This window comes from Centrocercus urophasianus, unplaced genomic scaffold, assembly GCF_019232065.1.
Source record: "Centrocercus urophasianus isolate 14NV4802_14NV808 unplaced genomic scaffold, USGS_Curo_1.0 seq_9, whole genome shotgun sequence".
NCBI lineage: Eukaryota > Metazoa > Chordata > Aves > Galliformes > Phasianidae > Centrocercus > Centrocercus urophasianus.
The window spans coordinates 39921450-39936622 of NW_024885532.1; the positions used below are offsets into that span (position 1 = coordinate 39921450).

General features: G+C 48.0%; 1 protein-coding gene across 2 annotated transcripts in view; it reads right to left on the minus strand.

The window, feature by feature from the left end:
• Positions 1 to 2646: 2646 nt before the first annotated feature.
• Positions 2647 to 15173, minus strand: part of AMOTL1 (angiomotin like 1) — a 46588-nt gene continuing 34061 nt past the window's right edge. For both annotated transcript variants that reach the window (XM_042839284.1, XM_042839282.1), the window contains exons 7-12: positions 13151 to 13300; positions 10103 to 10293; positions 8700 to 8825; positions 6739 to 6965; positions 6017 to 6286; positions 2647 to 5391 (exon numbers count right to left, since the gene is read on the minus strand). In XM_042839284.1, the coding sequence (XP_042695218.1) occupies positions 5288 to 5391; positions 6017 to 6286; positions 6739 to 6965; positions 8700 to 8825; positions 10103 to 10293; positions 13151 to 13300 (1068 nt within the window). In that variant the 3' untranslated portion in view covers positions 2647 to 5287. The remainder of the gene's footprint in view (positions 5392 to 6016; positions 6287 to 6738; positions 6966 to 8699; positions 8826 to 10102; positions 10294 to 13150; positions 13301 to 15173) is intronic.

Genomic DNA, 15173 nt, shown 5'->3' on the forward strand with positions numbered 1-15173 from the left:
CCTCTCCTCTCCTCTCCTCTCCTCTCCTCTCCTTCTCCTCTCTCCTCTCCTCGTTACAATTTCATTTATTAAGGATGGGGATTAAGGAGGCCAGTGGGGTGGGTTAGGCTGGGCCAGTGACATCTGGGTACATCTGGGTAACTTAATAAGGAGCCTCCAAAAGCACAGGCTCACCCAGTGATAAAAAGCCCTGTTGTGGCATGGAGGAGCACTGTGCAGCACCTAATGATGAAGGTGCTTTCAGAATGAACAAGCCAAGGGAGCACCCAACTTCACTCACCCCTCTCTCTCCCACCACTTCATCCCAGAGGGATTTTGCCTGCGTTCATGTGTTAAATCTCAGGCACAGACCCCATTCAGGCGCTGTGCCCAGCTGTCCCACAGGAAGTCTGGCATTCCCACAGGGTCACAGGTTCAGACGTAGATGGGGACTGAGACAGGCTGGAGTAGTGCAAAATAAAGAAGTACATTAAAAGACATTGCAGCAGAACAGGTTTGTGCATTGATGTGCTACTCTCCATGCTCCTCAGTGAAGGAGCTCTCCCCCAGGCATTCACAGCCCTACACTTTCTGTTCCTGTGTAGGGATAAGTGCTGAAAATCGCCATTTTTTGTTTGTTTGTTTTAAATGTTATTCATATTTCAGCTCTTGGCAACATCCATTTGCTTTAATGGGCAGCGGTAGATTCCCGTGCCAGGTTCTCAGACTCAGCTGCTACTTTTCACTCCACTTCTTCAGCTAAGGCAGAGATGCTCCTTGCGCACCCCCCAGCATGAAGGCACAGACCTTCAGTTCTGCTTGGATATTCCTCTGCCCTACAGCAGCGTGGATGTGCTGCCCTGCTTCAAGCCAGCACTGGCTGAGGACCAAGAAGGGCCACGCAGGGTTACCCCGGAAAATATGTGCTCTGCTATTTTATTCATCTGGAGCTGAAGTGGTTGGTATGAAAGAAAACACCCCGTGGGGCTTCATGCCTCGAGTCAATGGATTCCTGCTCCTTTTATAGCTCAGGAATGCCTGCGAGCTCGGTTGGTGTTACAGGGCTGTGAAGGCACAGCTTACAGTCTGGATAACCATTAATCACAGCAGCACAGTGACAGCTGTGCACCTTCTGCTGCGCTTTCAGATGTGGGCAAGGATGAGTGCTTCCCAGCCAACTGAGATCTCCGTCCTAAAAGCAACAGAGCACAAGGAGATGGGCTTCAGAGTCTGTGCGTAAAGGGTCTCAGCTCCTCACAGGCCTCTGCTATCCCACGGCAGTGCTGTGCATTTTCTGGGTAGGCAATCCATCAGAGTACCCCTGTCAGAGGGTGCTGAGAGCCCCCAGCAGGATGCTCAGAGCCCAGCTTCACAGGTTGGGCTGCATCCAGCTCCCAGATTCGGGACACCTGGCAACGACCATCCTCCCAGCAAGGGATGTTTATGCTTGGAGTGTTTCTACCATGGTGCTGACAGCACTGGCGGTGCTAGCACAAACCTCGGTGGGTGATGTGCTCCGTCAAGTCCAGCTCAGAGCTATTTAAAGACACGAGGAATCAGAGCTTCTCAAGAATGCAGCTCACCGGTGGTTGGACGTTTGTTCCATTACAGCATGGGAGGAGAAAGCCTCTATCTCAGTAACCGACCAGAAGAGGAGAGACGTTGTAGCTGTGCAGCATGCTGAATCCAAGTGGCTCATGAAAAGGTCTCCTCATTTGGGGCTGGATTGCTCTTGATTTCGGAATGCTTCTAAATGGTGATTTTGTTGATGGCTTTAGCTCTTCCGAGTTCTGTCCCTGCCTGTGCTAAGAGGACGCTGCGCCTCGCTTACTTCTGGGAAGCCTCAGTCATTAGTGACTTTGACATTTCAACAGATCACCTCTGGAAGTTTGCTTTGTTGCACTATTTTTTCCAGAGGGTAATATGCAAAATGTACTTAACCTGCAGCCTTCACCTGTTACCGAGGTGAAGGCACAATGCAAAAACGGGATGAACCATTACAGCTACATACCTGAGTGCAGCTGGTGTTGAGGCTTTTCCCACCCCAATTCTGCTGTTGCCTCCATTGTTTTTTTTTCTTTTTTCTTCAATGAGAAAACAAAGAAAAGAAGCTCTGAATAAAAGGAGCTAACTCCCCAGCCTTGCTGCTCAATCCTGACTCAAAGAAAGATGAAAAGCCAAAATCTAAGCAACCATAGATTTCTATTCTTGGTAGTAAAAGGCCATCACAAATACTCAGATATAGGAGGATTTTAGGTATCTTTCCCACATCGATCCAATGCCTGTCAAGCAAAGAAGTCCCAGACTCACAGGAATAATGAAAAAAAAACTACAAACAATGGGAGTGCTATGCTTAATGGGAATATCTTAATGGGAATATAAGGCCAAAGTATATTCTGATGCTCACCAAAGCACCTTGACATTCCAGCTTGATTTCCTTCAGGTAAAGCTGATCTGACTAAAACCATCTCAGGCTTGGCAAAGCTCTCTGCATTACAGACCTGCTGACTCGGTGCCCACACACCACTGGTGCCAACAGCCATGGAAAACAAAGGAGGTGCAGCCTATGGTCAGCCAGGTCTGACCACTTCACTTAGCACACTGAGTGAATTCTTTACAGATTCCTTTCTTCTTAGGGACCGAATATACTCACGTTGGAAAAGTGAAGAAAGAAACACGTTTATACATTTATTATATACAATATTAAGGCACGGGTTTAAACAGCAAAGAATTGGAAATCTTTGGCTGACCAACAGTATCTGTATTTGCTGTGGGTGACACGTAATGCTGCTCGTTTACCCACCTATGTACAAACGACCCTCCAGCTGTACAACACTGTACACCAACTCCTCTATACAACCAACAACAATAAAAGAATGACAGTATTTTACAACGAGTTCCCAACACTGCCTGGAACGACTACAGCACCATTTCCCAAACCACCATTCAGTTCCAGGAGCTGGGAAACCCAGCAGGAAGGCAGCAGTGCTCCATGCAAACTATTCATGGTCTGTGGGGCAGCATTGGCTGTGAGCACACCTTTGATGGCACATCCAGCTGCCTGCCTCTACAGAAGTCATTAAGCAGTTCCATCCAAAGAAATAATACAGCCAGTAATGACGTGCTGTGGGACTCCCAAGCAGCTGGGTATCCTTATTTCTTGGAGCAAAATGATGGCATATTTACTGTCATTTTCCTGCCATCCCCTCGCTTTGCCCTCCTCCAGGCCCAGTCCCAGCTGGGCAGCGCTGGCATGCGTGGGTTTGGGAGGTGCCCACCTGCAGCCAGCCACAGCCACACACAGGCCCGGCCTTTCCTTAGGACCTTTAAATTAACTTTAGAGGAAGAATAAAATTATTTCACAAGGCATATATTAAGCGGCACAGCATCTTCAAAGGAGTTTTACACATTTGGTTTTGCAAAGCTGCTACTACTCGAAACACACAGCTCTCCTGACGGCACGACCCACCCAGCACTGCTGCGTTAACAAGTGCAAAAACCAGAAGGAAGGCAACACCAACACATCTGTCTACACACACACTCAGATAAGTGCATGGACTCAGCATAGCAATTTTGTTTTACAATGAAGGTATCTCACAGCCATGGGGCTCCAGCACCTGCAGCCTTTGGGGTTGCAAGGGCTTCAGTTTTCAGCAAAAGTACAGGGTAAAGTGCCTGATGTTCTCTCAGTGTTTCTCCTCCTCTTGATGCCTACAGGAAGGGAGAGCCTTGAGCCAGTCCTGCACACACACGTATCCAGGAGCACCCATTGCTTTTCCACTCTACACAACTTGGCATAAAATCCCACCATCCTTTTGCCAAAGCTAAATTCTTCCTGATGCCATAGGGGCACACTAGAAGATTTGGGAAGAGAAAAGCCAATAGAAAAATATCCTGGAGAGGAAAACTTCCCTACCAGCTTTTTTTTTTCCCCTACTAGGAAACAGAAGGTATGTTATGAGTAACATTGCTGTGAGCTGGCTGTCTTACAGACAGGTGCTACCTCCTACTGAAACCAAGGGCTTAGCTAAAAATCAGAAACGTTTTGTCTTGGGTGAAGCAGGCTGAAAAGAGCCCACAGCTCAGCACACAACAGGTGATGCTCATGTACTGCTTTGCAGTTAAACATTCCAGGTTCAGTCCTGCACCTCTTAATGCAGAGTCCCACGTCAACCCAAAAGGCAGGTCTGTTTGCACAGGGAATGTGAGACTGAAAATAAGGAACTGTTCTTGTCCTGTCTGCAGACACTGCACAGTAAGAAGTATCTTCTGACCTCACATGCAAGCTTGGCTTAGTTCACTGAAATAACCGCAGAAGGCATCAGTGGTTTCTGTTTTCTTCCCATCTCTCCCGTGTAAACAGCCCTGAAGAGTTCCTTGGGCTACACTCTGTTACAGTTTTGTGCTCAGATTCTCACTTGCTGAAACCTATGTGTTGCATCTGGCTCTGCGTTGGGGCAGCAGCAGATGCACTGAGGCACCTCACCTCTTCCATCTCTGCCCTGCACAGCCCCGTGGTGGAACTGGCTGGATCCTCCTCTGACTTTCCTTCCTGAAACTTTCCCAATGTTACAAAAGGGAACAGCAGGGTAATCTCCCTCCTTCACGTTCTTCCTCTGTGGAAATTCCAATGAACAACTGCTCCTATCAAAAAACAGAAGTCTCAGCAGACTCGGAGTTTGCAAGACACGAATATTTGCACTGTAATCCGGCTCCAAGAGTAATACTTGCCTGGCCAGGCAGAGGCACCTGACCTGCATGTCAGGAAAACCACACCACACCACTTCAAATGAATACTTACAAGAACCTGCCGTGTACATCCACACACCAATAATTCACTAAAATCCAGCAGTGAATACTTTTGAGAAAGGAATCAATACTGAGGAAGATGCAAGTTTCTCCAATTATTGTCAGATGCTCTGCTGGCCTCAGAAAAGCCAGGATTTGGCTCCTGTCCTGGCTGCAGAGGCAGCAAAACAGAAGCACCCTGTGCACCCAGTCTGTAATCTTCCTTCTCCACCAGAAAATGCAGTTTCCTCTTTCCTCAATGACCATCTTCTTGGGCCACCTTCAGTTTTCAAAGTCCCCTTCCACTCAGAAAGTCCTGAACACTCATCTCATCTCTCCTCTTGGGTCCTCTTTATCTCTCACCCGGTCCCAAGTCTCTGTGTAACACTCAAGCTTCAATTCAGGCACAAACTTTCTCCTTCCTTCTTCAAATTCTCAGAGTCAGTTTTTAAGGTTGGCACACCAACGATGTCCTTGGACGTGGATGTATGCCCACGAAAGCCCAGACACCATCCTCTGCTCAGATGAGGACTTCCATCATATCTGTGTCTGGAAATTCAGGCTTGTGGAGCAAGCTGCTCACCCTGCCTTTGCTGTCAGGCAGCTTTCCGTGGCTGGAGTTCTCTGCAATGGAAACAAGGCAAAGTCAGTCTTCAGCTCAAATCCAGTAACGAATTGCCCCAAGTAAATACAAGACCTTTTTTTTTTATTTTCCAAGGGAGAGGTACAACTGCATGGCCTAAAGACTGAAGGCCAACTGGAGGGCAAGAGTCCCATAAGCCTCCCAGCACAAGGAAGGCCACAGTAACCCAAAGTTTCAAGCAGTTAAGGTATTCAGCCTTACTAGTGGCAAATAGGAAGTTTCTAAGGGGAGATTTGCTTTTGAGTAGAAAAAAGTATAAGAAACTGACTTTTTCAAATTTGCATTTGCAAAATATGTCTCTCCTTGATAAGGCTGCATGCCAGCAGTTTCCATATTCCAAGAATAACTGAAGTTGTATTTCTTTACAGAAAAACCCAAACCGTAACAACAAAACATTCTCCATTTTACTTTTTAGCCATATGTTTCTTTTAAAAACCAGGTGGTGCTTTCACTAACCATGGTTTAACCATTGGTTTGTATCCTCATTAGCATGAATGACGACATTTGTCACCCTGAGGTATCTCGGGGAACAAGCCAACAGGTCAGGGGAGCTGACACTCCACCGCTGGCCCTGCTGCCCCCAGGTGTGCTCCTGCCAGCACTCACCCAGTTTCTCCCCGGCTGGCCGTGCCCCCGGGGGCCGTGGTACCGGGCTGTGTGTCGGGGTGGTGCCCAGCCGGCCACGGCCGGGGAAGGAGGCGGTGGCGGGCCAGAAGAGCTCGGTGTTTTTGTCAGTCTGGGTGCTGTTGTCCTTGCTGCCCGTCTTCACGTGGGAGGCTGCTGGTGCCGGCACGGGTGCACACGACAAGGAGGGCAGAGGGGGAGGCAGCGTGGGGCCCGGCGGGTGCTCGTGGTGCTCCTTCCCCAGGAGCAGCCCTGAAAACACACCGAGCACAGCCATATCCAGCTCAGTCACAGGTACTGCCCCATACTCATCCCGGAGCTACAACCCCCTTTTGCACATCCATCCCAGCCGTACCGTGGGGCAGGCACACACACCTTCACACCCCCATTGCACACGGCATCAAATGCATAGTAAGATGAGAGGTAACAGCCTATAGTTGCGCTGGGGAGGTTCAGGTGGGGTATGAGGAAACACTTCTTCTCAGAAGGAGTGGTGAGGCACTGGCACAAGCTGCCCAGGGGGGTGGTGCAGTCACCATCCCTGGAGGTGTTCAGGAACTGTGAGATGTGGCACCGAAGGACGTGGTGAGTGAGCGTAGTGGGGGTGGGCTGGGGTTGATCTCAGAAGTCTTTTCCATCCTTAACAATTCTACGATTCTCTGAAGCGATGGACTAGCCAAAGCTTAACCAAAACCACAACTCACCTATGCTTCCCTTCCAGATCTTCTCCTCTTTCTTCTCCTCAGTGATCTGGTTGTTGGTGAGCGAGGTCTGGCGTGAGTGTGTGCCCGCAGCAGCAGCAATGGAGGGCACGGAGCGAGCGGGTCGCAGGCTGGCACTGTCGGCTTTGCCGGGATCCTTCCGTGAGCGCTGCTGAAGGACCTTGATCATGGCATCCTTCTCGATTATCTTTGCATGGAGATTCTTTATTCTGCCAAAATACAAATGTTGTGCTTACAGGGCTGGAAAACAAGTTTATATGGGCAGCAATCTGCAGCCAAGGGTAGCAGGACCGCTCCCCAGGTACATGCCCTGCTGCTCTGTCATCTCTGCTTTTACGTGACCTGGATGAGGAAGCTCACTACAGGGCTTCTAAGGGATAACTACGCAGCCTGAAACAGGGAGCATTTCTGGCTATTAACCCCAAACAGGTTTATTTTGCATGGTTAGATGAAATCACCTATTGCTGTGGCTCTACCAACACAGGAGAAGCAATGGGAGCAATATCCTGACTGCTGTGGATTGCTACCTTCACTGAAATAACACAAAAACACAAGCGACATTCCCCCACTGCTACCAAATCCGGAATCCCTCGCTTGGCAGACTGCCACAGGGAGGAGTTTGCCTCAGCATTATCTGAATGAAAATCCTGAGTTAACCTCATAATTCAGGTCTGTTGGCAGCTGGAGGAAAGATTTGTTGCTAAAGTGATGGAAGGAGTTCCCTTTGGTGCCTATGGCAGCTGGGCTGGGCTCCCGGATCCCACTTAAGCCCTGCAGAAATCATCTGTTTGTGGTGTGCAAAGCTGGGACCCCAAAGACCTTGGAAAAAGTTATCTGAAAATTCTCTCTGGGAATTATTAACAACTAATCTTACTGTATCTTTGCTGATGTGCAACATACGGTCAAATCAACTACGTTCTGTGGAGCAGTGAAAGCTGAAACGCCACATCTGAAAAACTTACACATGCAAGGGAGACAGACAGTAAGATGCCTTTAGTTTTCATAGTCAGATGTCTAATTTGCAATGAAAACACAAAATCCTAATCCATTCTTCATGAAGTCATTGGCAAAAACTATTGCTTCGCTAGAAGTAGGGTTAGCTTGCATGTGTGAGTGGAAAACAGAAACCAAATCCAGTAGAAACAATCATCTGCACTTTCCACAAGCAACACATACACTGTTTTATAGAATTGTCTGCAGACTTGTCATTTTGTGGGAAAGACAAAAATGGAGCACAGATTTCAAGTGATTTTTCATTAAAAATCTAGAGACATCCCCAAGCACTCCCAAGGGATCTTTACTCATCAGCAGACCACTTTTCTCCAAAGAACAGCTGGGATGACAAGTGCAGCCCCATGCTCTAGCACCCATATATCTACACAGCCATGTTTCCACTGGTGTCCTGAAAATGGAGAAGTGCCATTGAACATTACCTGTGTCCAAAGAAGTGTATGCTATACGTTCTTCTACTGCTGGTAAATATATATATATATATATATATATTTAGAGGTGTTTGGGGGACTAAGTTTTGCAGGCTTACTGCTAAATGCCATGTGAATGCCACTCAACATGGAGTGTATCCGGAAAGAGCAACAAGCAGGCAACTAAGGAGAGCAGACGCTCTACTTGCTGATTATGTAGGAGTGGGATTACAACTTCAGCTTTTACAAAGAGATGCTCTTGTTTCCAGAGGGGGATTTTCAGTGAGATTAGGCAAGTATTTAGCTTCCTTGCATGCCAACCTACTTTTAATATTGGAACAACCTCAATTTTTCAAGAAGGTCAGTTTGGATGCAAGGCTTTGGTGCAAGTAGAGGAAGTTATCTAAGGACAGCGAGGAACCAAAGTGCATCCTGATCCCCCTTCCCAACACCCCACCCCACCACCCAAGGGAAGGAGCCCGGTGGGGTGACTCCAGTCCCAGCCCCACAGCAGTTCCTTACGTGTACTCCATGTCCTGGCAGCGCCGGTTGGCCTGCACAATTTCCTCCTCCTCCTGCCAGCCCCGTGCCTCCAGTGTGCTCTCGCCATAGCTGCCGTTGTGTGAGTGGCTGGGGGCCGAGGTGTCCCTGGCAAAGTGATGGGACACAGTCAGTTGGGCCCCATGGACTGTGAGGATGGGTTTTGCAAGAGAGGTTGGTGCTTGCAAAAAAAACCCAAGCCAAATCTCACGTTTGAAGAGTAATGATTGACTGTTGAAATGGATGGCTATTGGTTGTCTTGCTGTGGTGTACCCTCAGATCTGGGTCAGTTGTTAACGGTGTTAATAATTAGGACCAATGCTAAAATCACAGCTGAGCCCTGTGAGATTAACAGCCATCCTGCAGGATGAGGTGAGACATCAAGAGGACTGATTCACCCACCAGGAAAGCAGTCCCAAAGTCACCAAGGCTGCACCATGAATGAGAAACAAAACTGCATGCTTAGGAAAGTGAAAAACAGAGGAAATGCTGTTCAGACTGAAGCACAAAAGGAATGCACTGTACTGAGATCAGCACACAGCCATATTTAACAAGGCAGATCTCATCTTAGGATGTATTCGGGGGATTTGGCTCTAAAGAAACTGGGGTGAGACATTAATTATCCTGACCCATCATTGTCAGAGACTTTGCTGCAACACACTGTGCGCTTTGGGGCACCACACTTTGACACAGACAAACTGGAGACTACCCAAACAAAAGCACTGGGAATGGGAAGGGGTTCCTACAGGACGCATGAGGGATGGCTGGAGGAAGCGGCTTTAGTTCAGGCCAGGAAGATACACCAAAGAATTTGTGTCTTCCAACATTTAAAAGGCTGTTATAACGCTGCCAGTGACCTGTTATTCATCTTGCACACCTGAGAAGGACAAGAATAAATTGAAGCAAACTGCAGCCAAGAGGTTTAGTTTAATGTTAGGAGAACTTTTTAATTTGAAGCTTAATGAAGCAGTGAAACAGAAGACTTAGGCCACAACGCTTCCCTTGTTACAGGTTTTAAAATGAGGTTATAGAAACAGGCAGCAGAATGTGGGCTGGATGCAGCTGATACCAGTAGCTCCAGCTGTGTGCTGTGCATAACCTGTGAATAACCTCACCAGTGCTGAGTAATTTGGCATCCTTAGCTTGGTTTGAGCTTGGTGCCTGAGTTTGGTAAACTTTTGGAACATGACCAAAAGGGTAAATTCTGTCTTTAACCAAACTGTACTTCACAGGTGTCACCTCACTTGGAGATGTATTAACTCTGCTGGAGAAACAGCATGGAAAGGCAAAGCAAAATCCAGCCTTGGGGAAATACACATTCCTTATTCCTCCCCCACACTTTCTGCTGCAAATAGAGCTGCCTGCTCACAGCAACACCATCTCACCTCTCCGTTGCAGCCGTGGCTGCAGCATTCATGGCAAAGTGCCTAATGGTGCTCTCCTCCAGGTACTTCTGCTCCCACTTGGTCATGTCGGCTTCCAGGGCCAGGATCCGCTCCTCCTTCTCCCTCACCAGCTCCATCAGTGCCGGCGCATTGTACTCGGGGAGGCTGCTGGGCTGGAAGCTGCCCTGCCTCTGCCGGAGCAAACAGCCACAGGTCATAGAATCACAGGATATCCCAAGTGGGAAGGGACCCGTAAGCATCATCGAGTCAACTCCTGACTCCACACAGCACCATTCAAACAGGACAGGACCACCACCTGACACGCACAGGAGCTACCAGCCCTCATTCTCCATACGGACAGCTCAGCCTTGCATTAGCACATCGCCAGAGGGGCTGTGTTGAGCCACCTGCACAAGATATTGGATTGCAGGAGTCTGGGCAGGCTGCCAGGGTGCCAGATCCCTCGATGCACAGGGATTTTGTGGGATGCACCAAACCAAGGCAAAAAGGAATAAAGCTTTAAAACATATTCTTCTTGCCTGCCTCTGCTGGTACATCCCAGTCTAGCAGTCCCTGGAGATGCTTTGTGAGGGCAGCAGGAGACTTTCCACCCACATGGGCAGAAGATCCCCAGAGGCTGTGAGGTGGTTCCCACAGGAGGCAGACATGCAGCCATGAACGTGGAAGAGCACTCTGGATTTATTCAGATCTACACAGGTTTATTTTGCTCTGTTACAGGCACTTAACTACAGCACCCAAGCTGCAAGTAAAGCTGCCCTGAGCTCCTTGGTGGAGATGGGGCAGAAGAGAAAGCTCTGGGAAGATGTCATTATGGCCTTCTAGTAATTATAAACGGGAGCGGGACTGACTTTTTACATGGTCTGATAGTGGTATGACAAGGGAGAATGGCTTGAAACTAAAAGAGAGGAAATGCAGGTTAGATGTTAGGAAAAAAATCTTTATTCAGAGGATGGTGAGCCAGAGAAGCAATGGTGCCCCACTCCTGGAGGTGCTCAAGGCCAGGCTGGATGGGCCCTGGGCAGCCTGAGCTGGTGGGGAGCAAACAGCCCATGGCAGGGGTTGGAACTGGATGAGCTTTAAGGTCCTTTCCAACCCAAACCATTCTATGATTCAGTGATAAGATTGAGCTCAGAGGCTGGGTGGAATGAGCCCATACTGGGAGGATGGGCACAAAGCTCTGTCAGAAGTCAGTATAAATAAATGGTGAGTTTTTTTTAATAAAAAAGCAATTTGTTACAGTTCACAGTGTACAATATTATGCTAAGGGGAAAATCATGTTCAGCTCTTCCTTCTAGACATTTATCTCCTGGTTACAGAAAAGAAGAGACAGCAGAGCAAGACTGTAGCTTTTGGCTTCATGCAGTAATGACATGTTTGGAAGATACTTTCTGGAATAGTGCAGTAGGGAATAACCCTTAGGAGCAACTGCTGCAACCACTCCTGCAAACCAGCCAGTGCACTCAGATACTGTCAGACGCCCGGCAGGAAGGCAATGTTTTGGAAGTACAGTTATGGGCTGTAAAACAGAGCCCTGCGGTGCTTCACTCGCAGTCAAAACATCTGCCAGCCCTGCATGCTCAGCCTGCAACTCCAAGTCAAAAGGATATTTTTTTGGTCAATGACATGATATTTCCTTGTCAAGACAATGACAATATGCTGTTTGGACTCGCTTGGGTCAGGGAACAGAAGAGACTGGCTCACTGTCTCCTTGCATACCACATCTCTTCTTGCTGGTGAAGAGGAGAAAAAAGCTCTTTTCCTCTGTGTTGAGAAACAATTTCAGTAGATGTAACTCTGCTAAGAGACAGATCTGACTGAAAACACTGGGGCATTACTGCAAGCACCATGATTTGTTGTAATGCTGTGTCTCATAAGGCCAGAAGTATAAAAATATCCCAAAGTCTCCCCATCAATACTGATAAGAGATGTGAAGTCAAAGAATCTTTGTTCTTCAAATTCTTTAAAGAGGACTGGTGTAGGCATGCAGGAGCTATGGCAACCTAAAATGCAGTTGCTAATTGCAGATCCAAAAAAAACCACAAAGAAGGCAAGATACAGAGGCATTTTTCTGACAAAATCATAGACACAGCCAGAACTCCCGCAGCCAGGACTTGGGTGGGAGTCCATCCTAGTTACCTAATCTATCCATTTGTCCTTCTGTCCCAGCCAATAAAGCCTTTTCTAGTTCCACACAGAATCACAGAATGGCCAGGGTTGGAAGGGACCTCAAGGATCATGAATCTCCAACCCCCTGCCACATGCAGGGCCACCAACCTCCACATTTAAAACCAGACCAGGCTGCCCAGGGCCCCATCCAACCTGGCCTTGAATACCTCTAGGGATGGGGCATCCATCCAGTTTTACCTTCGCCTACATTTATTTTTCTCAAATGATCTTTCCTTTCCACCAGCATCAGCATGTTATATCCCCGAGTGACTTATTTTTTAAGTCAGAGAAGAGCAGGCTAAGAAGCAATTGAGAAGAGCTACTGAAATACAGCATACAATTCCACGATTCTGTGAAAACCCAGAGGATGTCTGTATAATCTGTTTGCAAACTCCCCAGGAAAGGTTGTTGTAACACATGAGTTTCTTGACAGATATAGGAGTGAGCCCTCCAGGAGTTACAGAAAATCAGCCTTACTTATGTTGCTGTCTTTTACCCAGGCAGAGGTTTGATAAATGTGGTGCATCTGCTCACTCTGCACTAAAGCCAGTACTCGTGTATTGGCTACTTGGTGCTGGCTGTGAACTGGAAATCCTCCCTGAAACCTCCTCATGCTTTTTTTCCCCCTTTTCACAGATAGCTGCGCCTGGGGACTGGGGAGAAAGAAGAGTCCAGAGTACCACTCAAAAGAACAACTGCATAAGACACAAGCTACCTCCAGCAGCCCCACAGCAGAGTTCAGCCATCATCCAGTGGAAACCAAGGGCTCGATGGGCAATCCCAGCCCTAAAGCAAGGTGACTCTCAGAAAGGCTGAGAGAAGGCTCTGCGCTGAGTCCCACACAGGCTATCCCTGCCTCACCTGCTGCATGCGCAGTGAGTCCAGCTCCCGCTCCAGGCGTGTGCGCAGCCGTCGCTCCATCTGCTCCCTCTTCTCACAGGCAGCCTGAAGTTGTGTCAGTGCCTGCTGTAGCTTCTCCACCTTCTCCACATAGGCCTGCTTCCTACGCAGCTGCAGGTCACAGAATCAGAGAATGATTAAGGCTGGAAAAGACCACTACGATCACTTAGTCCAACCATCAACCCATCCCCACCATGCCCACTAACCATGTCCCTCAGTGCCACATCTACACACTTCTTGAACATCTCCAAGGACAGTGACTCTACCACCTCCCTGGGCAGAGAATTTTTTTCCAATATCCAGCCTGAACTCATACTGAAGGAAGCAAAGGTTGGTTTAAGGTGGAAGGGACCTCAAAGATCGCCTAGCCTAAGCCCCTACCATGGGCAGTGACAGCTGTCAATAGATCAGGCTGCTCAAAGCCTCTTCCAACTCTGAACATCTCCAGGGATGGGACATCCACAGCTTCTCTGGCAACCTGTTCCAGCCTCAGAAAGTGTGGGTTCTCCTCCTCTACCCCAGCTTTCTGTCATGAATTTTGTCACTGATACTGAAAGTTTTGGGGGATTGTAGCTTCAAGCTTGAAACTTGATTTAAACTTCTGATTTGGTGAGAGTGAATGCCAGAACTTTGCCAACACCAGTCAGGCCCATCTGCAACCTGGGTGGTAATAGGGGTGTTTGGGGTCATTGCTACAACCACCATGATCCCATTTGGGGCTTCTATTCTCATTTATTAGCGCACTTGTTTGGGAAGCTTTTCAGAAGCAAGATAGGAGGCAGAAAAATGCATTAACCCTCAGTGATGCTGGTGTACTACTAGATATACCAGAGATTGGGAGCTGGCTAGGCCAGAGCCAAGACAGTATTCTGGAGCCTATCTTATTTTTAAACACTTGAATTGCTACTGAACTGCAATGTGAGTTCCAACAGACATTTTTTTCCTTGTGTGATGCTGGATTCGCTTAGGTTTCCTCCCAGCAACTACAGTGATAATAAAATTGATTTTTCTTAAAATTCTTCTTCCACTATCTCAAATCCATCCAGGTCACAGATGGAGTGAAACTGCTCACAGCGAAAGCAAAACTGGTTGAAGCAAAGTTCTGGCTTCCCATCCAGAACCAGCCACCTGCAGTGTGACCTCCCTAGCCCTGCTGTAATCTGGGCTAATGCTCATACTCCCACAAACTGCAGAAAAGCACTGTGATTATAATCCCTGCTGGTGTTTGGCAGCAGTAGGAAGACTGCATTCCTTGGGAGCAAAATAGACACACTGGTGGCTTCTTAGTGAATATGCTGTTTTGCAAGTAGAAAAGTGCCTGTGCCATCTCCCAGCTGTGTGAGCACAGATCCGAGAGGTGACGTGGGCTCCCAGCCTTCATCCATGTCCCCACATCCTGCTGGGTGCTGAGCAGGATCTATACCACGTCAGCCAGAATTTGGCCTTGCAGCAGCCTTTTAGGGCTCAGGATTCACTTACTTATGTATGAGTGCTCCTATGTATATGTGGGTGAGGCCAAGCACGTTTACTGCCTTAGCAATCAATTTTGTTAGATATGCAACAAGACAGTTCCCACATTCATATACTTATAGGAAAGTTCTTGAACCAAATCTGACCTTTTTTCATCCTGTCTGCAGATTTCTAAGAAATATTTCATCCACGTGCACTTAAGAAGCAAAGTACAACATGTTGTCACTGAAATTAATGGGCTTGCTAGTTGCTGTGAGGGAGGAAGGTTGTAATCAGAAATACATGATTCTAAGCTCCACTGCCTTGTGGAGTCCCAGGCTCAAAGGAAAAATGGCTGGAAGTTACCTCAGCAGGTACCAGTCTATCCTCCTGCTACCAGATAGGATCAATTCTACCTACGTCACAGGCTGGAGAGCTGGGTCGACCCAGCAGGTCGAAGGAGGTGATCTTCCCCCTCCTACTCTGCCCTGGTGAGGCCACAACGGCGGTATTGTGTCCAGTTCTGGGCTCCCCA